This window comes from Sturnira hondurensis, unplaced genomic scaffold (assembly GCF_014824575.4).
Source record: "Sturnira hondurensis isolate 20B ecotype Veracruz unplaced genomic scaffold, ASM1482457v3 Scaffold0017254, whole genome shotgun sequence".
NCBI lineage: Eukaryota > Metazoa > Chordata > Mammalia > Chiroptera > Phyllostomidae > Sturnira > Sturnira hondurensis.
In genome coordinates, this window is record NW_028089885.1 from 1,456,760 (window position 1) to 1,484,303 (window position 27,544).

Sequence of the window (27,544 nt, forward strand, 5' to 3'; positions counted from 1 at the left end):
TCAGAAGAGAACAGAGGGATCAGTGAGGGCTTTGGACTTTCAGGTTTAGGCCACTCAGAGGAGGGTCCTGGATGCGGTGGGGACCAAATGCGTGGAAGGAATGGGAAGTGAGCATGTACACAGCAAATGTGGACATCGCTTGGGAGGCATCTGTCACTGAGGACGAGCATAGATGGGGCAGAGGCTGGTGGGACCTTAGGTTTCCGGCAGGCTATTTAAAAAGCCTGAGAACACAGGTCAAAACGAGGACGGGTTTGAGTAGGATGGCACTGAGTCGGGGCCGGGAAGGTAGGCGAGGCGCTCAGGAGAAGACGGGGCTTCGAGGCTGAGGCAGCTCAGCAAACAGAACCCGGTCTCAGCTAAGAACTCGGCCCGCGGACAAGCTGCACCTGCAGACTGACGTGCTTGTTTCCGGAGACCACAGTTCCCGGCATGCCCAGCGTTCGCTTCCGGGCGGTACCCGGAAGTAGTTATCTGGTTAGGCCGAGACGCGGTGGTCCAGGTTAGGTGTTGAAGGTTTTCCGCGCTCGCTAGTCCTGCCACTGCCACCTCTGCCGCCATGGGGAAGCGACAGCACCAGAAGGACAAGATGTAAGTTGAGCCGCAGCCAGGAAGTCCTGGCTCTGCTTGAGCCCCGCCCTGCCTCAGTCCCCGCCTGTCCCACACTCTGCCTGTTTCTCCTTCCCATTTTTCAGAGCTGGTCCCCAGAGCCCCTCTCAGAAGTCGCTTCCCCCCAGAAACTTCCGCCGCCCTCCCCAGGGAGCGGGGGTAATTCCCCCCACAGCTGCCGAGCTCTCCCGGAATCCGGCCTTTGGAGGCGTTTGCCCTAATAGACCATAGAGGCCGTCACCTGGACGCGCGGCCTTCCCAGCGCCCCTTGGACACAGCCCCTTCGACTTTGCCTCACTGTCCACTCGCGAGCTCTGCTCGTGAATTAGTCCCTCTCACTTCGGCATCTCCTGTCTCTCCCAGTGTGCTGGTGTATTCCCATCAGCCTACACAGATGCTATGGAATCAGTTTAAAACCAACCTCATCCATGTCCCTCTCCATTTGCCACCGTGTATCTAACGTGAAAGCGCTGTGTGTACTTGCTGTTTTCTGCTGCCTCTTGAAAGCACTTCAGTGAGGTTTTTGACCCTCCACACTATGCTTGTCAGGATCCCAGTAACTTCCTTGTTACTAAACCTAGTGGTCAATTCTCAGTCCTCAAGTCTCAGTCCTCATTTCATTGGGCTTCTCAACAGCATAGGACACAATAGACCATGTCTCCTTCTGAAGCCTTTCTTTGTACACCATGTGCTCTATATTTTCCATCTACCTCAGTGGCCTCTCTCTTTGTTGGGTCCTCCTCCACATCTTCCAGACCTCATAGGTCAACATCCCCCAGTCTCTCTGCTCCCGCTTACATTCTCCGTGGGTGACTCCTTGCAATAGCCAACTGCCTAATTGACATCTCCACTTGGAGGTCCAATAGACATCTCAAAGTTGATATGCCCCAGATGGAACCCTTGTTTTCCAGTGCCTGAGCTACTCCTCCTCCCGCCCCCCCTCCTTGTTTTCCCTGTCTGACTTTGTTTAGGTCAGAAGTCTGGGAGTTAGTGTTGGTGCCTCTTTCTCCTCCAGTCTATCAGTAAGTCCCGTTGACTCTTCCAGGGACTGACTGACCACTGTCTCTCCCACCAACTCCCACACAGGCAGAGGTTGTTTTTTGTTTTTAATTTCTTTTTAGACAGAGGGGAAGGGAGAGAAAGAGAGGGAGAGAAACATCACTGTGTGGTTGCCTCTCACGCGCCCCTTACTGGGGGCCTGGCCTGCAACCCAGGCATGTGCCCTGACTGGGAATCGAACTGGCGGCCCTTTGGTTCTCAGGCTGGCACTCAGTCCACTGAGCCACACCAGCCAGGGCTAGGCAGAGTTTGTGTCAACTCCTTCTTGGACCTTTGTAGTCATCTCCTGATTGGATTTCTGCTCCTTCTCTTCTTTTATTTTATTTTTAAAAGATTTTCTTTATTTTTAGAGAGAGGGGAAGGGAGAAAGAAAGAGAGGGAGAGAAACATTGGCCTGCAACCCAGCATGCACCCTGATTAGGAACTGAACCTGCGACCTTTCGGTTTGCAGGTTGATGCGCAATCTCCTGAGGCACATACTCTCTCTCTTGCTTGTTCCTCTACAGGCAGCAGCCAGAGTGATGCTATGAGGACTTACATTGCATAGATCATGTCAGGGCTCTGCTCCAAACCCTCCAACAACTTTCCATCCAGCTTAGAGGAGATCCAGAGTCCCCACATGATCTGACCACCATTTGTGTCTCTTTCCTCTCCTATCACGTGCCCCTGTGCACACTGTTTATCAGTGACTTCACCCTTTTTTGGGAACACAACAGCTTTTCCTGCCTTGTGACTTTTATATATGACATGTCTGCTTCGTCCTTCTGCCCAGAGAGCCCATCCCCCAGATATTCACATGGCAAGCTCCTGCTCATCATGAAGCCTTCTGTTAAATTCAGTTCATTTTCTCCAGATCAAAGCTAGACTGTTTGCGTTTGCTTACTTGTTTGTCTATCGCAGGTCTGTTGCGTTTATCATTATGTGCCTGTCACATAGTAGGTGTTTAATAAACATTCGCTGAGTGAGTGAAATGACTCAGTCACCCATTACTTCTGGAGACTCCTCTTTACAAAGGGGGTGGAAGTAAGAGTTTCTCTCTCTCTCCTTAAGGTACATTACGTGTGCAGAGTACACGCACTTCTATGGTGGCAAGAAACCAGGTAAGGCATGAAATCCTTCTGTTCCCCTTGGTATGTGTGGGATGTAATTAAGGGATGATGTCTTCACTATGCAACGAGCCTGTAAAAATGAACAGTTAGCCCTGGTTGGATAGCTCAGTTGGGTCCTGTTATGTCAAGGTTGTGGGTTCGATTCCCAGTCAGGGCATACACAAGAATCAATCGATGAATGCACAGGTAAGTGAAGCAACAAATCAATGTTTCTCTCTTTGTCTCCCCTCCTTCCTCTCTCTATAAAAATCAATAAATAAAATTTTAAAAAATTAGCAGTGAACAAGAACATGGAAACTATAGTAGACAAATGGGCTGAGGACAGACAATTCAGAAAAGAGAAGCTACACTAAAAATATGAGAAAATGTTTAGTCTTGGTTATTTTTTTAAATGGAGGTTAAAATAACATTCTTCTTTTTATCAAGTTAGTAGAGGCAGGCATACCTCATTTTGTTGCACTTTGCTTTCTTGCGCTTTGCAGATGTTGTGTTTTTGAGCAAGCCTAGGCACGATTTTTCCAACAGCATTTGCTCACGTTGTGTCTCTGTATCACATTTCGGTAATTCTCACAGTATTTCGGAGTTTTTCATTATTGTATTTGTCTGGTGATCTGTGTGTGGTCTTTGATGCTACTATTGTCATTTTCTGAGGCATCATGAACCATGCCCGGATAAAACAGCATACACAATCAGTAAATGTGTATTCTGGCTACTTCATTGGTTGGCTAGTCTCTATCTTTCTCCCTTTCCTTGGGCCTTCCTATTCCCTGAGATTGAAATTAGGCCAATTAATAACCTGACGGTGGCCTCTAAGAGTTCAAGCGAGAGGAAGAGCTGCCAGTCTTGCACTTTAAGTCAAAAGCTAGACATGATTAAATTAGAAAGGCACATGGGAAGCGGAGCTAGGCCGAAAGCTAGGTAGACCTCTTGCACCAGTTAGCTAAGTTGTGAATGCAGCAGAAAGTTCTCGAAGGAAATTAAAAGTGCTACTCCGATGAAAACAAAATAGCCTATTGCTGATGTGGAGAAAGTTTCAGTGGTCTGGCGAGAAGATCAAACCAGCCACAACATTACTTAAGCCAAAGCCTAATGTAGAGCAAGGCCCTGACTCTATTTAATGCTGTGAAGGCTGGAAGGAGTGAGGAGGCTACAGAAGAAAAGTTTGAAGGTAGCAGATGTCGGTTCATGAGATTTAAGGAAAGAAGCCATCTCCATGACATAGAAGTGCAAAATAAAGCAGCAATTGCTGATGCAGAAGCTGCAGCAGATTATTCAGAAGGTCTAGCTCAGATAATGAGGGTGGCAACCATAACCAAAAGATTTTTGATGTAGATGAAACAGGCTTGTATTGGGGAAAGGTGCTATCTAGGATTTTCGTAACTGGAGAGGAGAAATCGATGCCGCTTTCAGCGCTTCAAAGGACAGGCCGACTCTGTTGTTAGGGACTAATGCAGCTGGTGACTTGAAGTTGAAGCAGTGCTCATTCACCATTCTGAAGCTCCTAGGGTCCTTAAGAATGATGTTACATCTACTCTGCCTGTGCTCATAAATGGGACAATGGAGCCTGGATGACAGCACATCTGTGTACATCATGGTGTACTGACTATTTAAAGTACTCTGTTGTGATCCGCTGCCCAGAAAAAAAAATTCTTTCAAAATATTACTATTCATTGACAAAGAATCTGGTTACCCAGGAGGTCTGATGGAGATGTACAATGGAGTTACTGTTATTTTATTTGTTTTTAAGATGTTATTCGTTTATTTTTAGAGAAGGGGAAGGGATGGAGAAAGGGAGAGAAACATCTGTGTACAAGAAATACATTGATTGATTGCCTCTCCCAGACCCCCAACTGGGGGCCTGGCCCACAACCCAGATATGTGCCCTGGCTGGAAATCGAACTAGCGACCTTTAGGTTCACAGGCCAGCACTCAATCCACTGAGCTACACCAGCCAGGGCACATGAACTTTTTCTTAAAATGTAATTGAATTGTTGGTAGCAATACATACATGACATTTTTTACAGAAAAAATTTTCTGTCTCTTATTTTTGTTTTAAACAGATATCCCACAAACAAATTTTCGTCGTTTACCATTTGACCATTGCAGGTAAGAGTTTCGGGGGTTTAATTTTCCTGTAGTAATTGTTCTCTGATATGCAATTATTTGATAGTGAGTCTGACCCTTGGAGGGATCTGACCCAGAGAGGGATCTGCGTGTGTTCCTCCACCCAGATCTTTCTGGGAGTGGGAGAAGATGACTTAATAAGAACCCATGATTATTTTCTTCTTATTCGTGTCTGTGTTTACAAGTTTGCTTTTTTAACCTCCTTGCCTTCCAAGGTAGGTAGACTCTGTTGTTAAGCTGTTTTACTTCACTTAGAAGAGCGAAGTCCCTTGCTTCACATCCTGGACGTGGTGCCACTGAGGCGTGAACCCTGTGGTCTGTTGCAGGCTGGTGCCTTTCACACTTTACTTTCGGTCCAAGTCTAAGTAGTCACAGCAGCAGCAACAGTGTGATGCCGTGAGCCCCCTTCCCTGGGAATGCAGGTCACCTGTGGGAGTGGGAGGGGACCCAACTTTAGAGCCACTCAGCTGCTTTTTCCCACCCCAGTTGGTATGTGTATAAACAAGCTGCGTCTGCTGGCAAAGTGGGACTAGGACCATTGAACCCCAGGACATTGGGGGCTGTGGGGTGCGTGGGCCTGGTGGTCCCTGTGGGCCTGATTTTCCTAAGTTTGAGCCGGGGTCATCTCTGCCCCGTACACATGCGTGTCTGCACAGCATTCCTCTCCACCCCCCTAGTTCTGATTCCAAAGGTCCGGGTGAGCCTTGAGAGCTGACCGAACTCTCCTGGTGACCCTGGTACCCCAGCCGAGGCAGGTCAGCCACATACCACAAGGTGGCGAGGGGGCAGGGAAGGCCACTGGGTCTGCCTGGGGCGCCCAGGAGGCTCCCTGCAGCGTGAGTGAGGGCTTTCCCTGCTCGAAGCACTTGCTGCAGAGGCGTGAACAAGTGAGATCCAGGCATCTTTGGCTGGGTTTCTCCCCACCCCTACCAGGTCTCGTCATCAGCCTTGTGAGAACATCGTACTCAGGTTGGGTGTGAGTGCATTATATGGAGATACTTCCATCTTTGGTTCCCGTTTCCTCCAAAAGGTTTCTGATCTGCTTTTCACCCATTTTTTAACTACATTGGGTTCTGGGTAAAAATGTGCTTTGAGAATGTGCCCTTTCGGTCCCATTTGGGGGGCGGTAAGAACATGCCTTGCTGCTTGGAGCTTGAGTGGGTGCCAGGTCCTGCTCCGGTTGGTCCCCAGCAGCGTTATCAGCACTGCTGTGTTGGAATCGACTTGTGGGCCAGAGAAGGGGCTTCCTGGGGCAGCATCCAGGTAGGTGCCCCCCGTACTGCCAGGTTTTTTAGGTTCCAGGGACTGACCTGTGCTGACCAAACTTACAGGTGACCGATGTATAAACAAGCCAGGTCAGCCTGGGCTCTTGATGGCTAGTGACAGAAACACCATGCAAGAAAAAAGGGGGTTAGTTCAAGGAAGCCCACCAGGAAGCCTTCCTCTGTAGGCTCTGCCTTTCTTTTCTTAACTGATATTAGAGAGAGGGGAAACATTGATTTGTTGCTCTACTTATTTATGCATGCATTGGTTGATTCTTGTATGTGCCCTGCCCAGGGATCGAACCCACAACCTTGGCTTATCTGGATGACACTCTAACCAAATAAGCTACCAGGGCAGGCTCTGCTTTTCTTAAGGAGACCCTTCATGAGGAGGCAAATGACCTGTGGGAGTCTGGCCTCTGTAGGTCCCTCTGCCCCCACACCCGTGCGTTAGAATTTACCTTGGGCTCCTGGGCCCTCAGGTCTTGCCTGAGTCATGTGTCTGCCCCTGGGACATGTGGGGAGAACTGTGGGCACACTGTGGGCAGAAGCCCCACCAGAGTTTCTTGGGATGGGCGAGGGCAGTTCTTAGCACAGAACTGGCCTGCCTATGCTTGCCGTATGAGGGTGTACTCCAGTCCTACCTGTCCCAGGCCACCTCTGGGGTCCTCTTTGGGGACTGACCGTGATCCCCTGTGTATTGTATATCACAGCGCAGGGTGTGGAGAGGACCAGGCTGCAGTTGTCCCTAAGCCCCCTCACCACCTTCTGGGACCCTTGCCTTGTACTTACTGGTTTGTGCTGGGTGCTGCTGAGGGGCAGGGGTGTGGGGGTCCCCTCTGTGTCAGCACCCAACCCAGGCTGTGCAGGGGTTTGTTGGAGGACTGGCTGAAGGAGGGAGGGGCACAGGGACAAGTCATAGGCATGTGGCAGTGGCCTGGCCCATCCACTGCATGACCCCGAGTGACCATGTCCTTTCTCAGTCTCTCCCTGCAGCCCTTCACCTACCCAGTCTGCACCCCTGAAGGCGTCGTCTTCGACTTGCTGTGAGTTCTCTCTTGACTTTTGAGCTAACAATCAGGCTGAGATTGGTGACATCTACTCAGGAAGGGGGCGTGGGGCCAGCTAGAGGGCTTATGGTTCCAGGCAGTGCCAGGCCAGGCCACGCTGAGATCCTGGCAGCCTCAGGAGCCTTGGGCGGGCCTCTTGGGGACCCAGAAGGGACTGCCAGGGCCTTAGAGAGGAAGCCATGGTGCTGTGTTGTCATCGTGGTGTGTTGTGTCCTGCGCACCGTGCGCCCCCCCCCCCCCCCGTNCGAACCGTGCGCCCCCCCCCCCCCGCCGTGGGCCCTAGTGTTCTAATCCGAACGTGTTCTTGCTTTGTGATGTTAATGAACTAAGTATTTTTCACTTAATGAGTCATAATTAGGGTGCATACTTTTCCGGTGTTGTATTTTGAAGCGTTACGCTCTATTTTGTGTTTCAGCATAAGCCATTTTCTCACGTTTCAGACTTATTTTAGAAAAATTGGAAAATATCTCAAAGGGAAATTTACCATAATCACACTATCTGGGATAACCACTCCAATATTTATACTTATCTTTTTCTGTGAGTTTATTGGTGGTAACATGGTTGAGTTAATGCCATGAAGATAGCTCTGGATACATTCTTTTCTTTTAAAGATTTTATTTATTTATTTTTAGAGAGAGAGGAAGGGAGGGAGAATGAGAGGGAGGGAAACAGTGTGTGGTTGCCTCTCACGCGCCCCCTACTGGTGACCTGGCCCGCAACCCCAGCATGTGCCCTGATGATAATTGAACCAGCAGCCCTTTGGCTCACAGCACCCCCTCAATTCACTCAGCCACACCAGCCCGGGCTGGATCCATTCTTTATTCAGTCCTGATGAGAACTTTTTCCCCATGTAATTCAGAATTTTCTCGAAGTTAAAATTTTGATGGTGGTCCAGTATCTCATTTTATGGATGTATCAACATTTGTGTACATCTTATTTTGCTAGCTTGTGTTGTTTGTGTGTACCTGTAATGAAAACTCTGAACATACTTTGAAACCATGCTTCCAGAAATGTCCTCCGCTTCCTTTGAAGAGGCAAGGCACTCCTTTCTTGGCCTCGTCCCCCCCCAGGGGTCCCCAGAAGCAGCCTCCGGGAGTGTTCCGCCCCCCCATCACCTGATGCTGTCTGTTCTCTTCCCTTCAGGAACATCCTCCCCTGGCTTAAGAAGTACGGGACCAACCCCAGCAATGGCGAGGTAGGGGTTATGCCGGAGTTCGGGTGACGTGGGTGGGTGCTGTCCCATCACCTGTCCTCTGGTTCTGTGGTTTTCGTGCACACACAGGAGTGGCAGGGGACCATTCATGGGGCACGGTGAGGGGACTGTTTTCTCTCTGCACCCATTCCTTTCTGGAGAGGTTTCTTACGTTTGCACACGAGTGCATGGCCTACATCTTCCCTTGGGCCGAGGGCGTGATCACGTGCAGGAATTCCTCTGGACTTTGCTTTAGCATCCTGCAGTATGTCGGGGATCTAAGTGTGTCGGTGCATAAAGCCCCGCCTCGCCCTCCGGTGGCTGTGTGCCCCCACGAGGGGGCACTGCAGGGGGTTCGGAGTCACTTGCTGTTGTGAGCAGTGGTCGGGGAGCACGCTTGCACTCGCCTCTCTGGGCCCGCACGAGCATCGAGCTGGGAGTGCTGGGTCACAGGTGGGTGCGTTTTCTGTTCTGGCAGCTACCGGCAAATTTCCTTTGGAAGTTGCACCCTTTCAAACTCCGAACAGCAGTGTGGGGAAGAAAATGCCTATTTCCCTGTACCCTCAGCAGCCCTGGATAACATCTGTTTCTTTGACTTCTTTGCTACATAGGGGTGAAAATCTTTTTAATTTGTATTTTTATTGTGAGGTGGTTAAGCGGCTTCTAATGTGTCAGGTTTGCAGGCCTACTCTCATGAATTCCGTGTGCCTGGAAGAGACGCCCCAGGGTCAGTGCCAGCTTGTTCTCCGTTGGCACACCCACGGCAGGCCTTTACCGCAACGACATGTCCATGGCCCAGTCCCCTCTGTTCTCTCAGTCCCTTCATCTCTTGCGTTCCCCACGCCACAGCTGGCGCCCATTTATTTGTTTATTCAGTTTCCTTCTTTCAGCAGCAAGGTGTTAGCCTGTGCCGTGTGTGCGCGGCCGGAGCTGGGAGCAGAGCAGAGCGGAGCGGAGGGAGGCAGAGGTGCCTGCAGAGGACGTGAGAGAGGAGAGAGGGCAAGCGGGCTTGGGGAGTGTCTGGAGCAGTGCCATGTAAACCAAGACCTGGGGACAACAGGAGATGGGGGCAGATAGGCCTATGTCTGGGAACCTTGAAGGCCTTGGAGGGAGCTGGGTTTATCCTGGGTGGGCTAGAAGCCAGGCATATGTTATGATCTGGCCTGTGCTTGATTTATTTCTTAAAGTTTTATTTTAGAGATGGAAAGGGAGGGGGAGAGGGAGAGAAACATCAATGTGTGAGAGACATATCGACTGGTTGCCTCTTGCATGCCCCCACTGGGGACCTGGCCTGCAACCCAGGTATGTGCCCTGCCTGGGAATTGAACCAGTAACCTTTTGGTTCACAGGCTGGCGCTCAATCCGCTGAGCCATACCAGCCAGTGTGTCTGGCCTTTGTTTTAAATGCTCACTTTGGCTGCTGTGTGCGGAACAGACTGGGAAGGTGAGGGTGGAAGCTGAGAAAGCAGCGTGAGGGCCATGCACTTGTCTGGGCAAGAGGTACTAGGTGAACTTGGACCAGCGTGGAGGCCAGGGAGGCAGAACAGAGAGGATGGACCCAAGATTGCTGTGGAGGTTGGACTGGCGGGACTAACAGGACTCATTGAGACACTGCGTCTCCCCAGGCCAGGGAGAGCTCAGTGGTACCTTCTAGTGCAGTCATGTGTTAGGAAGACCAGGTCAGTTAGCGTGGGCTGTGCCAGGGACAGGCAAGTGGAACCAGGTAATCCAGCCTGTGCTTGGGTTCCAGGCTAGGGGAGGTTGGCAGGAAGGCGGATCCCTCAGAATCAGCGCCACAGGCAGCCCGAGGGAAGTGGGTGCACGGAGTGGGGGCAGGCAGTTGGGCTGGAGGTGGGATGAGGAGGGTGCCCAGGGAAGGTGGGACTTCTGTGTGACCTTGGAGGACAAGGTGGCTGTGCCAGGGTGTCCGGGGCAGTGTTTGAGGCCGAGAGGCTAGCCTGACTATAGCGTGGCCTGTGGAAGGGGACGGCCAGCAGTGTGGGCATTGGCACCATGGGGCTGGACGGATGCTGTCTTAGAGTCTGTGTGTCAGGTTGAGGCCCCGGCCTGACCGGGAAGGCACTGGGCGGGTGAGGCCCGGTAAGGCCTGAGGTCTGTGACACAGACCCGGAGGTCATCGTCGTCATTGTCATCATCTTCAGGGAGGCCTGAGAGGACTGGGTGTCCGTGAGGCTTGATGGGGAGGGGAAGGGGAGGGAGGGAGGAGAGGGAGGTGAACACTGTCCTGCTTGCCAGCCTAGGGCTGGTGAAATGTCCCTAGTTCGGCCTTTACCTAGCTGTGCTCTTGTTACCTATTTTCTGTGTGCTGCCCGCACACCCGGGGCCCAGGGACATTCTGGGAGGGGAAGGCATAGGTTCCGAGGGCCCTTTGGGTCCGGTCAGAGGCACTGGGAAGCGAAGGAGCTGGGCTGGTGGCCCATGTTCTGGGAGCAGCCGCCAAGGCCTGTGGCTTTTCTCTCTGGTCGGGGAGGGTGCTCCTTCCCAAGGAGAGCCCTTTCTTTCCTGTGTCTGCGGGTGATCTTCCCTTTATTTTTTACTTTTGTCATTGAAAGTGTGACCATCAGTGAGATCTGCCTGGGAGCCACTGCCGCGCCTCCAGCAGGGATCGCGTTGCCTGCCCCTGGCATTGAGGCCCTGCCTGCCGCCGTGGGGCAGCCGGTGTCCAGGCTGGGGCTCCTCTGCGGCCCAGGGTCTGTCCTTTGCTTCCTCTGGTGGTTCTCAGGCCCTGCTCTGCCGCCCGCGCTCCCTCGTGTTTGCTTCCCTCCCCCTTCCTCCCTCCCCTCCCTCCTCCCCTTCCTTCATCGCCAGTGCTCAGTCCACTGAGTACACCAGCCAGGGCTCCCTTGTATTTTCTTGTTCACACCTGTCCCCATGTCCTCTGTCTCTTCCCCAGGGGGCACCACCATTTGCTTGTGTCTGGGGCATTTTTGTTATTTTAGGTGCCCCACCACAGTTGCTGTTCAGGGGTCTCCATGATGTGTATGTTGCCCTGGGCTCAGCCTCCTGCCAAGTCCAAAATGGTGAAGGGCAGCTGACCCCTGGCTGACTTGGCTCCATGTCACTTCTCAGGGCCCCAAGACAAGCACGTTGTGTTTGTGGGGTGTCTCTGCATGGTCATGTGCCCAGGGTGCCTGAAGGAGAAGGGCTGTCTTATGGGAGCAGCCTGGGAGCAAGGACCCCGCCGTCCATCCCGGGGTCTAAGGCTCACCCTCACAGACATGTGGGGGGCTGAACGGAAGAGGAAGGGATGAAGCCAGGTTTGGGGGGGTGGGCAGGCCACTGCGGGGGAGGGAGGATGCAGGGTGGAGCTTGGCTCAGGGGCCCAGCCCCGGGACACCCACCCAGTGTCCCCTTTGGGTTTTGGGTAGATAGGGCTGGGCTCCTGGGTAACAGTGGCTATGGGGACGTGGACCCTGAGGCGCTCCCAGTGGACGACTTGGCCTCCCTGGTCCAGGGCCTCTCCACAGCCCCCTTCACTGCCTCTGGCCTTCTCACCTGGGCTGCCGCTCTCCTCTGGCTGCTTGGGCTCGGTTGCACTGTGAAGTTTCCTCCAGGGGAGGCAGACCACACACACAGAGAAATGTTAAAAGTAGAAGGTCCATCACAGTTTCTCCGAGCATTTGGGTATATTTATTTCTTTCCACCCACTTTTTAATGGGTTGTCTTTCTTAAATAGTTTATACAACAGAAGAATAAGGTGAACACCACCCAGCTGAAGAAATACATTCGCTTTTTAATTTCAGAAATAATCAGTGCTTGTCATGAAACTGTCTGAACGTCACAGAGGATAAGCAAACCTCCCCCTCGGCCTCCAGCCTGGGTGTCAGCCCCTGTGCTTGGGGTCGCTTTGCTGGCTCAGAGGCTGGGGTTCCGCTGTGCAGCCCCCTGTCTGGGTTAGGTGCTGTGTCCTGGGGCCCCGTGGCCAGCACCCGGCCAGCACCCGTGCCTGCCCCTGTGGTGAAGGCTTCCCCGTCCGCCTGCGCCACCAGCCGCCGCGTTATCTGCCTTTGTGTCAGCCACTGCGCTTCACTATTAGTTACGAATTCCACTTCTTTCAGAAACTGGACGGGCGGTCCCTGATCAAGCTGAACTTCACAAAGAATAAAGAAGGTAAGGGATCTCTTTTACAGCAACCCAAGGGCTGGCCCGCAGGGCGCAGCCGCCGCCTCTCACCAAGTCTCTGCTGACCAGTCGTTCCTCTCTGGTCAGTCGGTTCTTGCTCTTTTTTTTTTTAAATTTTATTTATTTATCTTTAGAGGGGAAGGGAAGGAGAGAGGAAGAGAATATCAATGTATGGTTGCCTCTCGTGCACCCCCTGCCAGGAACTGCATCCCCTGCCGGGAACTGGCCTGCAACCCAGGCATGTGCCCTGACTGGGAATTGAACCGTGATCCTCTGGTTCGCAGGCCCATGCTCAATCCACTGAGCTACACCAGCCAGGGCGGTTCTTGCTCTTAATTTCTCAAAGATGTAACATGATTCTTTCTTAAAGGTCTAGGTAGTTTTTAAAGCTGAGGTGGAGGGATGCAACCTTGGGTTTTGGTTATTTCTTCCCACTAAGGCGGTTGGGCCATGTGGACCTCTGGTGGCCTTTGTGAGCACAGGTGGGCTGTGTGGCTCTGGTCTGCTCGTGGCTGGAGGCGGAAGCTGCAGAGGCTGAGAGGCCCAGGGCAGGCGGCTGGGCGGTGGGCGTGGGGGTCTGACAGAATGGCGGGGTGACTCTTGTGTTGGGCTTCTCCGCACCACTGGTTGTAAAGCAGGAGCCCAGCTGGGTCCTCCTGCTTTGTATCCTGCACACCCTGTCACTGGCCAGATGCCCTAGCTGAGGCAACCCCTGGGGGCACTGACCTTGCTCTCAGCTCTCTGTGAGCCTGGCATGGTCCTCTTGGCCTGTGCAGACCCTGGTCAAGGCTGGTGTCCGTGTTCACTAGGTGTGTGCATTTTAGGGAGACACCGAAGCACCTGAGGCCGGGGCCCATTCAACGGGCCTCGTCAAGACAGAAGCACAACGCTTCAGGGACAGTCCCCGGGCATCAGGGAGCTCTGCCAGCCCTGGTGGCGGAGTGCTGTGGGCTTCCCTGTTGGGCAGTCAGCTGGTTTGGGGAGGCCCACAGTCCGTCTCATTCAGCAGATGTCTGCTGCGTGCCTGACACATGCAGAGAGCAGAACAGGCCAAGTCTGTCCTGCAGTGAGAGGAGCTGATGATGCAGTCAGGGAGGAGGCTGGCTAACACCTCACTGTAGTGCGGCAGAAGCTGCTTTAAAAACCAGGGACCAAAGTAAAGCAGGGTGAGGAGAGAGAAGGTCGTAGGGAGACTCATGAACAGAGTTTGAGGGGAAATCTATGGGAAGGAGGGAGGGAGCCATGTGGGGATGTTGGGGGAGAGCATTCCAGGCAGAGGGTACAGTCAGTGCAAAGGCCCTGAGGTCAGTCTGGGCACAACCAGGAGTCTAGTACTACTGGACCAGTGTGTTGAGGGGTGGACGCAGAGGCTGTAGTCAGAGGGGTCAGGGGCAGGGGAACAGGGTGCAGAGCAGTCCTGTGGGGCTTGGGTGGCCACTGGAGGGCTCGGATAGGAGCCAGAGAGGAAATGAGATCTGTCCTAATTTTTGCCCATTAACATCTTTGGCCTAGCAGTCACCTTTTTTTCTTTTTGTATTTTGCTTTGTTTTGTTTTAAATTGACAATCTCAATCCTGGCTGGTGTGGCTCACTTGATGGAGTGCTGGCTTGTGAACCAAAGGGTCGCTGGTTTGATTCCCAGGCAGGGCACATGCTTGGGGGTGTGGGCCAGGTCCCCAGTAGGGGGCGTGCGAGAGGCAACCACACATTGATGTTTCTTTCTCTTTCTCCTTCCCTCTGTCAAAATATAAATAAATAAAATGTTTTAAAACAGAAAGAGACCTGGCTGGTGTAGCTCAGTAGATTGAGCACAGGCCTGCGAACCACACGATCACGGTTCGATTCCCAGTCAGGGTACATGCCTGGGTTGCAGGCCAGTTCCCAGTAGGGGACTCACGAGAGGCAACCATACATTGATATTTCTCTCCCTCTCTCCTTCCCTTCCCCCTCTAAAGATAAATAAATAAAATCTTTAAAAAAAAAGTTTCAGACAAATGAGAGTAGGTGTTGTGTGCACGTGGGTCTCTACCAGCCAGCTTCAGTTCCCGTCCACTCACCTGTCTGATTTTATCTGCGCTCCCACTCTGTACCTGCTTAGGTGATTTTAAAGCAGATGCTGATGTTGTATCATTTTATTGTAACTACTTCAGTGTGTATCTCTAAAAGTAAGGACTTAGCTCTGACCAGTGTTTCTCAGTGCGTCGGGCATTGTCCCACAAAGAAAGAGGCTGCTAGTTCGATTCCCGGTCAGGGCACATGCCTTTGTCGCAGGTTTGGTCCCGGTTGGGGCATGCAGGAGAGGCAGCTGATGGGTGTTTCTCTCTCACATCGGTGTTTCTCTCCCTCTTTTTCTCCCTCTGTACCTCTTTCTAAAAATAAATAAATTTAAAAAAAGGTAAGGACTTAAAAAAAAATAATAATCACAATACTACTCTTACACCTAAAAAATTAACAGGAATTCCTTAATATCACTAACTATCCAGCCAGTGGTCAAATTTCTAGAATGCTTTCATAATGATTTTTATATAGTTTTCAAACCAAGATTATTTAAAAGTCCACACAAATGTGTGTGATTGATATCTCTTAGTCTAATAATCTGTAAATGTTTCCCCTCTTTGCGTTTTATTTGTTGGGGCTTATTTGAACAGGCTTCTGGCTCCCCGTAGGGAGGTGGTGGGGCAGGGGCAGGGAGCAGCAGGAGTTGCGGCAATATCCCCGAGCCAGGGTGAGGGGCGGGATGGGGCCCGAGGTGGAGGAGGAGGCCGGGGGCTGGTGGAGCCGGCACCTCTGGGGAAGGCCATGTGGGGGCTGGGTTTATGCAGGATGAACAGGAGTTTCCCGGTAGCGTTGGAAAAGGGCCGGAGCAGCTGGCCGTGCCTCTGGGCCCGTCTGGGCCTGCTGATGCCAGCTCTGCCCCTGCCTTTCCCTGACTGGTCTGCCTGTGCGTGCCTCTCCCCAGGAAAGTACCACTGCCCGGTGCTGTTCACCGTGTTCACCAACAACAGCCACATCGTGGCGGTCAGGACCACCGGCAACGTCTATGCCTACGAGGTAGGTTCTCAGGAACTGAGAACGTCTGGGCGCCCCAGGGGTGTGCTCCTGCGACCCTGGTCTGGGCTCTGGGATGGCCCTGGGCGCAGCGTGTCCCTGTGGGGCCGCCAGCACAGCCCAGAAAAGGCAGGGCCTACCTGCAGCCTGTGACCCGAAAACTGGGTAGTTTTGTACCCAGGGGTCCTCCCCACAGTCATCTTCAGGGAAGACTCTTAGGCCCCGGGAGGGACCCTGTGTTCTGAGGACAGGCTCCAGGGCTTTGAGAGGAGTCCTGAGCCCCCCAGTTCTTGGAATCCCCAAGAGGGGCATATATGGACTGGTAGGTGGGTGTGGGGAGGGGAGGCCCTGGTTTCTACACGGGTCGTCCTCTGGGCACGCCAGCAGAGGGTTCAGACTGCAGGCGTGTGGGCCTCTCCTTGTGGGGCACCCCTCCGAGCTGTTGCCACACCCTCCCTGGCCATTGGCAGTGTCCAGGTGGCCAGCACTGCCCTAGGGTCCCTGGGGTGATACCTTGCCCTAGTGTGCATGGATGTGGGGGACTTGGTACAGACAGCTGCTTGGTGAGCCTGTCTGCTGATGTTGAGACGTGTGTCACAGAGCGCCCTGGGAGGAGCCTTGCTTGGGGGCGCTGAATTTGGGTTTCTGGGGCTCACCAAGCCTCTCCTCAGTGGCAGGGCTGTGGCTGTGAGCTCGAGGTGGGCACACGGTTTTCCTGCCCTTTGTCTCCCTGCTGGAGCAGTGCTGTTGTCTGGGCAGGCTGTAGGCTCCCGGTGCCGGGCTGGGGACAAGCACCATCACAGCTGCCTTCTTCCCGACTGCAGGCCGTGGAGCAGCTGAATATCAAGGCCAAGAACTTCCGAGACCTGCTGACCGATGTGCCCTTCTCCCGGCAGGACATCATCACCCTCCAGGTGGGTGTCCCTTCCCTGTGTTGTTCTCAGGAGGGACCGCCCGAGAACCTTGGCTCAGCTCCCCTCGGCCAGCTCCACCTCTCCACCCAGCCTTGGAGGCTTCCTCGCTGCCACCTGTCTGGTTGCGGTGCCCCAGCTGCTACCAGCAGTGCTCCTGCCTCCTGCCCCTTCCACTCGGTCGCACCGGCCTTCGTCCAGGCCCCTTCCCCAGCCTGGCCCTTGCATCTCCTCCTCCTCGGCCTGTGCCCAGAGCCATCTCGGCATCTGAGTGGCCTCTTTGCAGGCGTGGCTCTCTTCCCACCCTCTTGAGAGTGGGAGCGGGTGTGTGCTCTGTACCCCCGTGTTGGGCACAGGACACCCCTGGAGGTGTCAGAGAACCCTGGGTGAGTTAATAAAAACTTGTATGGAGAAAATCCAGGAGTGACTTACACAAGGACAGTCCTTTTATGGCTTGTCCCATTTTAAATGGAGGTTAGTACACATTCCCTCCACAAGGGTGGGCTGGCCGGCCTGAGAACCTGTGGGGTCCTTGTCCGGCTGCCAGGCTGAAGGGAGGGGTGTGCAGCCTGCGGGAGGCCTGGGGGTGGGCATGCGGTGTCTGCCCACCTTGCCCCGGGAAGACTCCATCTGTCCTGGCTGCCTAACAGCAAGGGTCACTCAGCCGGATGCCAGAGAAGTGGCTGTGGTTTGGTGAGTGGCCAGCCATCTGAGCCAGTCTGCACCCCACCGCTGCTGCGGCCCTGCTGGCGTGGAGCCCTCTCCCAGTCCTGGCGCCCCTGATCCACGCTCAACCCACCAGGTCTCCTAGAGCCACCGGCGTCTCCCCCCCTGGCCCCAGGACCCTGTGCCACCCAGCCCTCCTTTGCAGCAGGGGCGGCCACGTGGCCACAGCCTGGGGCCTGGCGCAGTGCTGGGCGCTCTGCTGCATGTGTTCCTTTTGCCACAGGACCCCACCAATTTGGACAAATTCAACGTCTCCAACTTCTTTCACGTTAAGAATAACATGAAAGTAACAGACCCAGGTACGAGCAGCCAGGGGTGGTCTGGGTGCCGGGGGTTGGGAGCAAATGGGAGAGAGCTCCCTGGGCAGGGCCTCTGCCCCCGGGGCCAGAGTCGAGATCAAGCCAAGGCAGGCCCGACATTTCCTGAGTTGAGGTTCGGCTTCTCCTGTGAGGAGACTGGCAGGATGGCCCTGGCCCACGCTGCCCTTAGGGGGCTCAATATAGTAGGTGCCAGCTGGGCCCTTACGCCTTAGTGCCCTCAGCCTTTTGTGGGACAGGCCTGGACACCTGTCCTCCCCACTCCAGACTGCTCCATGGACCCTCGGGGCTGCTTCTGCGTCCAGGCCCTCGGGTCCCGGGGGGGCCCTGCCTTTGCTCCCTGGAGGACTGTACCTGTTGTCACTGTGGGCGCGGGTGGTCAGGCAGGCTGTGGGTCCTGTGGGAGCTGGTGAGTATGGGGACTGCTCAGCTGGCCAGGCGCCACCACCGGGGCTGTTAGTGAACACCGTTAGGGTCAAGGCCAGCTTGGGGACAGAGACCAAAGCTGGCTCCCACAGAAGCCTCAGCGGGCAAACTGCCGCCCTCCTGGGCTGTTCCCTCCTCCTCTCCCGTATGCGCCTTCCTGGGTTTGTAGTGACTGGAGTGTCATTGTGGCGGAGGTGTGGCCTGTGTTCTGGTCTGGGCTTCTGCCGTTACCTCCCCCTCTGGTTTCTTGTCCTTGTCACATACATCTGGGGACATCCCTGGGAGCTCAGTGCTCAGGCTACCTTGCTGTTCTGTAGATGAAGAAAAGGCCAAGCAGGACCCGTCTTATTATTTGAAAAACACAAACACCGAGACGCGGGAGACGCTGCAGGAACTCTACAAGGAGTTCAAAGGCGACGAGGTCCTGGCGGCCACCAATGAAGTCCCAGAGAAAAAGAAGGTGGACAAGCTGAATGCCGTGAGTAGGCGGGGGCCACGGAGCTGCCAGCTCAAGCACCCACCGTCGTAGCCCCTCGGAGTGGGTACATTTGGAGGGGAAACAGCTGGACCCCAGAGCCAAGGTGCCCTTGGGCCCAGAGGACAGCTGCACTGAGGAGGCCGGGGTGGCGTGTGTGTGCTGGGTCCTCGCAGGGAAGGACGGTGGCCCCCAGCCGTGAAGGGTCTGCATCATGCTCTGGGCCAGGCTGGGGAGCCTGGGACAGATGTCCTAGGTGGCTAGCTGCCAGGTGGCTTTGTGGTACTGCATGACACAGTGGCCTCAGTCTCGCAGGTCTGTGGGAGGGGATGTCCTGTGGGGTGTGGAGTTACCGCCCCACACAGCTGGTCACGTGGTGCCCAGAGCAAAACCAGGGGGAGATGGTGGGGCGTTTCGGGGGTGCCGTGGTGCCGAGGGCAGTCAGGCGCACTTCTCACGGTGCCCAGTAGTTGGCCTCGAGGCCCTCAGTCAGCAGCGATGGCGCCGGCGTTCGTGCCTTGGTCTGTTGCGCCCAGAGCTGGCCCTTCTCGGCCTCAGCCTGGCGAGCTGGGGCTGTGGGGCTGGGCGGCGGGGCCCAGCCCTAACACAAGAGCTCGTAGCATTTTGGTGCTTCCTTCTGATGGGGAGGGGCCCTCCTCTTACTTTCTCCTCTGCCGAGGATGAGGAAGTATTTCTGTGGTTCATGTTCATGATTAAAAATGTAATGTGTTTAATTGTAGAAACTGAAAATTTTCAAAAAGAAGCTAGAGTCCCTCATTCCTTGGGGCCTCGGGGAAAGCCAGTTTGGGCTGGACCGTCCTGTCCCCAAGGAAGTTCCTGGTGATGTCTTTGGGTGGTGGTCAGGGACGCCGTCCTGGGTGGGAGGTGTTGAGTAGGGGCCTCAGCATGGGACAGCTGGGTCCCACGTCCCTAGCCCACCAGCGGCCCAGGGCGCTGCTGACGTGCCCACGTGGCTCTCTCGGCAGGCCCACTACTCCACTGGGAAGGTTAGCGCCTCCTTCACCTCCACCGCCATGGTGCCTGCGACCACCCATGAAGCAGGTAGCTGCCTCTGCCCCTCCATCGCCAGGGCTGCTACTTAATGGCGGCCCAGGCGGGGGCCCTGCCCTGCATCCTGCTGCGTCGTGTCTGGGCTTTGTGGGCTCTTAGGCAACTCAGAAAGTCGGGGGTAGGGGGGACGGGCCCTTTTTGAGCTGTGTTCGTGTCTGCAATGGGGGCGGCCATAGCGAGGGCTGGGCCAGGGGCAGGAGGCCCTTCCCGTGCCATGTCCTGTTTCCTGGGGCCCCGCACTCTGGCCTCCTCCCAGGCCGCCCATGGGCACCTCAGCCCTGCACCGAGGTTGCTGTTATCACCGTCCTCAAGCCCTTGGGTTTTAGGCCTGTGAGGTCCCCGACTCTCCCTTCCCCTCTCCCCCAACCCCTCTTCAGCCCCCTCCCGCCCTGGCTGCGCCTTCCCAGCACCCCTGCTGTAGCTCCTGAGCCCTCCATGCCCTCTGCTGTGCTCAGCCTGGGCGGACCCTTGGGCTCCCCCGGGGCTGGGGCTGGAGTTCAGCCCTGCGTGAAATGGGGTGTGGCTGTCTTTGGGTTGAGGGAGGGCACAGAGCTCGGCGTCTGCTTGCAGCTGCCATTGACGAGGATGTGCTGCGCTACCAGTTTGTGAAGAAGAAGGGCTACGTACGGCTGCACACCAGCAAGGGTGACCTCAACCTGGAGCTGCACTGTGACATGGTGGGTGTGGCGGCCGCCCCCTCCCCCGCCCAGCGTAGTTTGCAGGGCCTTAAACCTGGAGCAGCACTTAGGATGGGCTTGTAGTAGGAAATCACTCCATCCCCTAGAGGGCGTGGAGCCCCCACCTCGCCCTCAGAAGCCACCCTGGCAGCCACGTGCTGTTTCCTCCGCCCGAGTCTGGGTGGCCAACCTACACCGGACTCACACCCACTACCCTGCAGCCCTTGCTCTTGGGCTTGGCGGCTACAAGTTTCTTGTCGTTCAGTACCATGGGTGCTAACCGTGGCACCCGGAGCAGCTGACCCTCCCCACTGCACGATCGGGGCTTGGGTGGCATTTGTGACCCTCCCTCAGCTGCGTCATGCCTCACAGGAGTGTCCGGGCTATTTTGCAGACACCAAAAACCTGTGAAAACTTCATCAGGCTTTGCAAGAAGCAGTATTACGACGGCACTGTCTTCCATAGGTCCATTAGGAACTTCGTGGTGAGTGGCGTGGGGTGTGGAGCGGGGAGCCTGCCCCTTGAGTACCCTGCCTGGACACTGGGGGCTTGTGCAGACGGGGCCAGGAGGGTGTCTGTCCTCGCCAAGAGCTCAGACCCCTTGGGGCCCATCTGGCAGGAGGGGAATTGCTTCCGCCAGTGGACAGTGGGCAGCTGCTGAAGGGCCGGCAGGGCTGAGGGATCACAGGGCACAGCTTCTCACTGGCTTTTGTTCTTCCTGCAGATCCAGGGGGGTGACCCCACTGGCACAGGCACAGGTAGGTCCCGGTGCTGGGGCTCCCTGGGCCGCCGTGGCTGCCCCAAAGGCTGAGAGGGGGTAGGTGGGGCAGGACTGAGAGCTCCCGATGTGGACATGTGGACCAGCCAGCAGGGCACTGCGAGACCCTGGGCACGTCCCTGTTCTCTCGTTCTGAAACGGCCGCGGGGCCTGAATGGTGGGTGGAAGTGGGAGCGTGTTGCCTCCATGGGGCTCCGGGGCACCCACCTTGGTCAGAGGGCCAAGGGATGCTTCAGGGAGCCCACAGCAGAGGGAGGTTGCGCCCCCTGCCAGACGTCTGGCTGTCCTCCCACTGCCTCCCAAAACCCCCTCAGCTTGTCTGCTGCTCGGGCTCAGGCCCACTCCCTCACCCACGTGGGTGAGCAGTAATGTGTGACCTTCACCCTTCACTCTGTCTTCAGGGCCAGGGCCGCCCTCCAAGGGCCCCGTGCCCCTCGAGACCCAGCATAGGTTTCTGTAGCCAGCTGCACCCTGCACCCAGCTAGGACCCGGTCCTCGCTGCCAGCTGCACTCCTTTCTGTTCCAGGGGGAGAGTCGTACTGGGGAAAACCCTTCAGAGACGAGTTCCGGCCCAACCTCTCGCACACGGGCCGCGGCATCCTCAGCATGGCCAACTCAGGGCCCAACACCAACAAGTCTCAGTTGTGAGTGGCCATGGGGTGGGTCTGGGGAGGGGGTGCGGGGCTCCCTGCAGGGTACCCCTCAGCCTTTCCCCAAAGGTTGTGCTCAACCTGAATCCAGTCAAGGCGTGCAGCACCCCTGGGGAGGTGGACAACTCACAGGTGACACAGCTCAGACCTGCCGAGCGTGGGTGTGTGCACTTCCATGCAGAGCAGGTCAGCAGGCAGCACTGCACCCCGGGGCACCTGCCTGTGAGGGACCAGGTGGCCGGAGTCCCCAGGAGATGCAGAAAGGCCTCCTGGAGGAGGTGCCCCGCGAAGCGTATGTGGGCGTGGGCACAGGTGCCGGGGCGGGGCAGCCTGAGCATGGGAGGGGCTGGAATCCTGGTCTGGCCCGAGCAGCCATTGCTGGGGTACATTTATGGCAATGCGGGTACTTGGTCGGGATGAGAATTCTGCCTTGAACACTGTAATGGATGCCTGGGACACCACCTTGTTCATGGTGAGTTTACGTGCTGGTGCTGAGAGGACGCAGGTGGGCCGGAAGTACAGGCCCGGGTGTCCCCAGCTCCGCTGTAAAGGCAGGGTGGGGGCCCACTAGGAGCAAGAATGGGGAGAGGGGTAGTTGGACCTGCCCCGGTGCAGGTGCAGGGGTGCCTGTGAGGCTGAGAGGAGAGGCTCCTGGCATCTTCCTTCCCCAGTCTGCAGTCACGTGTTCCATTCCTGGGTGAACTGGGGTCTCATTCTGGACTCTGTTCTGTTCACTGCTGGTTCTTCCTGCACCGCTGTGACCCTCACTTGGTTGTGAGCAGCTGCAGGCCGTGGACTGAGGTGGGGCAGGAGAGACTGGTCTGGGAGGCGAGGAGGCCCGGGCTGGTGCCACCGGGGTGATTGGGGGCAGCTTTCTGGGATGTTTGATAGGGTTCACCTGCCCAGCTTTTGGGGAGGAATTTGCGAGGAGGGCTCCTTCCAGTTTGGGGGTCTGTCTCTCTCAGTTGACTGGCCCTTGTCATCCTTCCCTAGGAGCTTTAGGGTTTATGCGTTTCATTATTTACATTTTCTAAATAGTCATGAATACCAACTATTTTTAAAAGAATATCCTACTTATTTTTAGAGGGGGGGACGGGAAGGAGAAAGAGCAGGAGAGAAACATCGATGTGTGGTTGCCTCTTGTGTGTCCCCCACTGGAGACCTGGCCCGTAACCCAGGCATGTGCTGTGACTGGGAATTGAACCAGCGACCCTTTGCTTCACAGGCCCGCACTCAATCCACTGAGCTACTCCAGCCAGGGTGTATTTACAGTTTTTAGAAACCCCTAACTCCTACTTGTACTTTTGTGAACTCTGTACTTTTTATGTGGTTTGTATTTTTCTGGCTAAGATCTTTTCAGATGTCATCTATGTTCCAGATGACATTTTAAAATATTCTGTATCCCAGCACATCTGTCTCTGGGGTTCAGTTGTACTTCAGAGGGGCCTCCTGGAAACTTTGGGAGGCCTTACATTTTTTTTGGAGGCAGGAAGGTTTTGTTTTTGTATGTGAATGTGCACAGAGCGATTTCCTTTTCTTCCATTTGTGCATCACCTACAGAGAAACCTTTTTCCAGCCACAGGGCGGCCTCGCCTTGACTGGTGCAGTGAGGCTGCGCATCTGCGCTCACGCCTCGTCCAGCGACTGGCCCACCCCCGGCCCCCTGGGCACAGGGCAGAGGGAAGGGCTGGGACAGCTTGGGGGCCCGGGCCTCTCCCCGGGAGCCCCTATAGGGTGGAACCCTTTTATACCAAGGGTCCCCTACCTTAGAGGTGACTAGTCTGTGCCCAGCTGCCTTGGGGGACAAGGCAGGTGGGGGCAGGGTAAGCTCTCTCGCCCTTCCTGACCCTCCTGTCCTCCCCCAGCTTCATCACCTTCCGCTCCTGCGCGTACCTGGACAGGAAGCACACCATCTTCGGGCGGTAAGGGAAGCCACTGCGCGAGGCGCAGGGTGTCGGCAAGGGCGGGCTCCTGCACTGGCCGGAGCCTCACTGCCTCTTCCCCAGGCCTGGCCCTCCACTTCTTTATCCTCCTGACTGTCCCTCCCAAGGTCATGGTCATGCATAAGTGGGGACTTGGGTAAGGAGAGGCCAGCTCCAGCCCTGCCTGGTGGGTGTCCTGCTCAGAGTCAGCCCCTCAGTTTGCCTTTGGATGATCCCGAGTCACCTATCTGAGCCACCTCCTTTCCCGCATTCTCCCATCCCAGGGTCAGCAGGCTTACCCTGTGAAGGCCTGGGGGTAGTTCCAGCTCGGTGGCCTCAGTCTCTGTCACACTCCTCAGCTCTGGCTGGGGTGTGGGAGCAGCGGCGGCCGCCAGACCTGCCTTTCAGGCTGCCCTGCCCCGTGGGCCTTTCTGAATCCAGTCCCTCTACGCCCTTGTCTGTGTGGGGCCTTCATGGGCCCTCAGCCCAGACCCACTCCCAGCCCCTCATTCCGCCACACCAGGACTTGGCCCTTGGGGTGCCCTGAGCTAGGCATATTAGGAGGCCGCCTCCCTCTGCTACAGGGTCGTCGGGGGCTTTGACACACTGACAGCCATGGAGAATGTGGAGAGTGACCCCAAAACCGACCGTCCCAAGGTAGTGCCCTGGGAGAACAGAGGGGCCACTCCACTGGCTGGGCAGGTGTGGGCCCCGTTGCTTCCCACCAGCCCTGCTCACCAGCACCCCCACCCGACTGCAGGAGGAAATCCGCATCGACTCCACCACGGTGTTTGTGGACCCCTTTGAGGAGGCCGACGTCCAGGTGAGGAGGGTGCAGCCACCATGTGGGGAGGGAATTGGGGGAGTCCCGTCCAGCCCAAGGGGCTGCGGGCCAGCCATCACATGCTCCACTGCAGATCGCCGAGGAGCGGAGGAAGACACAGCTCGAGGAGGCGGCCCCAGAGAGCACAGCGAAGACGAGCCAGCCCAAGTCGGCGAGCCAGGGTCCCCCGACGTACCGCCAAGGGGTGGGCAAGTACATCAGCCCGGCAGCCACGTGAGTGCAGTGGGAGCCGCTGTCTATTCCCACGGCTGTCTGTTCCCACGGCGTGCCCCACGAGCTAGCTGCCGCAGCCTGGAGCCTGCCGATGGCGAGGAAGTGGCGGGCATGGGGGCGAGCGGGTGCTGGGAGACCCCTGGCAGGCTGAAGGGCTCACATTCGGGGTGGGGGCGTTGTGGAGACACGTGGCTTGCTCCTCGGGGACTGGCCCCCACAGCAGCTGGAGTCCGGCTCTTCTCTTCCCAGGAAACGTGTAGCAGACGAGGAACCATCAACCAGTGCAGCTGCGCCCGTGGCCAAGAAAAAGCCCAGCCGAGGTTTCACGGACTTTAGCTCGTGGTAGCAGCGGGCCCGCTGCTCTGGATCCCGGTAGGGTGGCAGCGCTGGGGCTTCTGTGCTGTGTCCTTGAGGTTTCTGCCCTCGTGGGCCTGCCCTTTGGGCTGCGGCTCAGTACAGCTCTTGCCTGGGTCTCCTTTCTTGGTCCTGGGAGCCCACGGGTGTCCTCACCTCCCACCCAGGGCCGTGCTCTGGCCCTGTGTGCAGGGCTGGGACCCGCCAGAGCCCACCCACATCTTGGACCACCAGGCCTAGGAAGAAGGGCTGTTGTCTCCCAGCCGTTTTCTTACCGCCACCCATTTCCATCACCTTGTTGGGGATTTGGCTCCATGTGGTCCCCAACCAGCGGTATCATCTGGAACCTTGTCAGAAACAGATTCTCAGACCATGGGCCTTGTGACCTGGAGGCCACGGTGGCACTTTGAGGTCTGTGTTTGGACGCTGGTGGTTTGAGGACCTTGGACTAATACTTTGATGTCATTTCCAAAAACCTTTCTGCCACCTCTTGCTTGGGTTTGTTGCGTCTACCCCAGCAAGGACCATGGGTGGCTGTAGCCCAGCTGCTGTGCACACCTGCGTTGGCCCACCTGGCCCTAAGTTCTGCCTCAGGAAGGTGATGGGGCCACGTGGGTGAAGACAGCTGGCTCCTGCTGCTCCCGATGGCTGTGCAGAAGGCCCCAGTGAGCCGGAGTGCTCCCCTCACCCCAACTTCTTCTCCTCCCTCAGGGCCCACCCTGTGCTCAACCCTGACCGTCAGCCCCCGCTCTCAGGGTTGTCAGGTCGGCTGTACTAGCATTCGCTAACCTGAAGATCCCTGATCCTATAAATGTCTTCAAAAAACTGACTTCTGCCCGTCCTTGTCTTCTGTTCACTCTGCAGCCTGTGCTAGCCTGCTTTCCATTCTGCTGACCTTGACCCTGCTACCTCAGCTCTCCTGAAGTGCCTCTGTAGAAGTGTAGCAACAGCTGCCTCCTCCCAGGCTGCCGTCTCCTCTAGCCCCACCGGGGCTCCGAAACGGTCACTGCCCACCTCACGCCCTCCCATCGGCACAGGCCACCACCCCATCCTGCTGGTCACACTGAAACTCTAACTCGGCCCCATCCTTGGTTTCTCTTCTTTCCCTCATCCAAAACCTCAATTCCACCAGTAAGTCTCGACAGCTTACTTCCAGAATGCACCTTGGCTCTGTCCCAGCTCTCACGCCAAACACCAGGTCCCACGATGGTCCCCAAGGGCTCTCACCAGCCTCGGTGTCAGCCCGCGTACACGTCCCCACAGGTGCCGAGCTGCCTTCCCAGAGCTTACTGGCCTCGTCTTGCTTCAGGACAGAGACCGGCTCTCCCCTGTGCTGAGAACAAGTTCTGTGCCCGCCTCGGGCCTGCCCCTCGCTCCCGACAGGCAGCAGGGGACCTGGGCTCTGCAGAGTGGGTGCCTAGCCTCGCGGCAACTTCAGCCAGACGTGACCCCCTGCGACTACAGCCAGACAGCTGAGCGCTTACTTGTGAGAGGCTGTCTGCACCAGCACTGGCTCCAAAAGCCTGGCTCACCCAAGGAAGAGAGGGTAGGCGGGGGGGCGGTGTGGGCACAGCATACCATCGTCTCCTGGAGTCCTCGGGGCAGGCAGCCTGCCCTGCTGCGGATCTGAAGCAAGTGCTGAGCGTGGCTCAGCCAAAGCCCTGTAACTACGTGGTGAGGCTTTCTCAGGCCCTGCTCCCAGGCTCGAAACAGGCAGTGAGCCCGCCAGCCAGCACCCGAGGCTGTATCTGCATGTGACAGCGCAGGCCGGGAACCACCCACTGCTCGCTGGGAGCGGCACAGCACCATGCTGTGTCCCTCGGCGTCAGAGCAGAGCACCGAGACACGTGCTACTGAAAAGGAGACACCGGACATGGGAGCTTTATTTTTAAACCTCACAGACACAGAGGACCGAGGGCTGGACACAGGGAGGCTGAGGGGGCTTGTGTGCTCAGGCTCGGCAGCCCTGCCCTGAGGGGTGGACCTCCGGGCCAGCTGGGCCACAGCCAGCCCCTTGCGCCGCCCCATGGCGGGAGGACAGGCTGGCCCAGAACCTTTGATGGACGAGACTTTGCGTTTCTGTAGGTTGTGTCGGAGCTTAAGCCGTCATCGTCCAGAAATTATACAACCACTGGGATTTTTTAAGTACCTGGTGAGGTCATCAGGTAAATTAAAGGACTTTTGAAAAATTCCTTTATCTGATCCTTGCTAATAAATCTGACAGATGCCATCAAGATTAAGTGTTAAGGTACAAAAATACTATATTTATATATAAAATGACAACAAAACTAAACCACATTTCTAAAGCAAGTGTACTGTGCCACAGGACATGGCGTAGCTGTGTTAAATGCATTTATAATCTTGGCATCACCTCCCACTCTTAAGGAAATATTTCAAATAAATAAGTCAGGGGACGATGACCACTGTTGAGGATTTTAAGAGGGTGGAACATTCCAGCCCTTTACCAACAAGCCTAGTTGTGGTTTCATGGGTGTCCTTTCCTGAAGCCAGCTCACGGTCGGTTCATTTGGTTTCAAAAGGAGCTTGGTTTTCGCAGAAGACAAA

At 55.9% G+C, this 27,544-nt stretch overlaps 1 protein-coding gene across 4 annotated transcripts; it reads left to right on the forward strand.

Moving 5' to 3' along the window:
- The first annotated feature begins 466 nt into the window (after window positions 1-466).
- PPIL2 (peptidylprolyl isomerase like 2) lies at window positions 467-27,544 on the forward strand. Of its 4 annotated transcripts, none has more exons than XM_037067307.1 (21): window positions 467-591; window positions 2,719-2,768; window positions 4,838-4,883; window positions 7,147-7,209; window positions 8,377-8,428; window positions 12,505-12,556; window positions 15,527-15,618; window positions 16,440-16,529; window positions 17,476-17,551; window positions 18,313-18,473; window positions 19,457-19,532; window positions 20,112-20,218; window positions 20,613-20,702; window positions 20,943-20,976; window positions 21,523-21,640; window positions 23,512-23,568; window positions 24,153-24,225; window positions 24,329-24,391; window positions 24,486-24,625; window positions 24,875-24,997; window positions 25,844-27,544. In XM_037067307.1, exons 1-20 carry the CDS (start codon window positions 560-562, stop codon window positions 24,969-24,971), a joined length of 1,569 nt encoding a protein of 522 aa, XP_036923202.1. In that variant the 5' UTR covers window positions 467-559; the 3' UTR covers window positions 24,972-24,997; window positions 25,844-27,544. The 4 variants fall into 4 exon arrangements, with proteins under 4 accessions (XP_036923202.1, XP_036923200.1, XP_036923201.1 ...); XM_037067305.1 differs by lacking the exon at window positions 25,844-27,544 and adding an exon at window positions 25,147-25,808; XM_037067306.1 differs by lacking the exon at window positions 25,844-27,544 and adding an exon at window positions 25,691-25,808.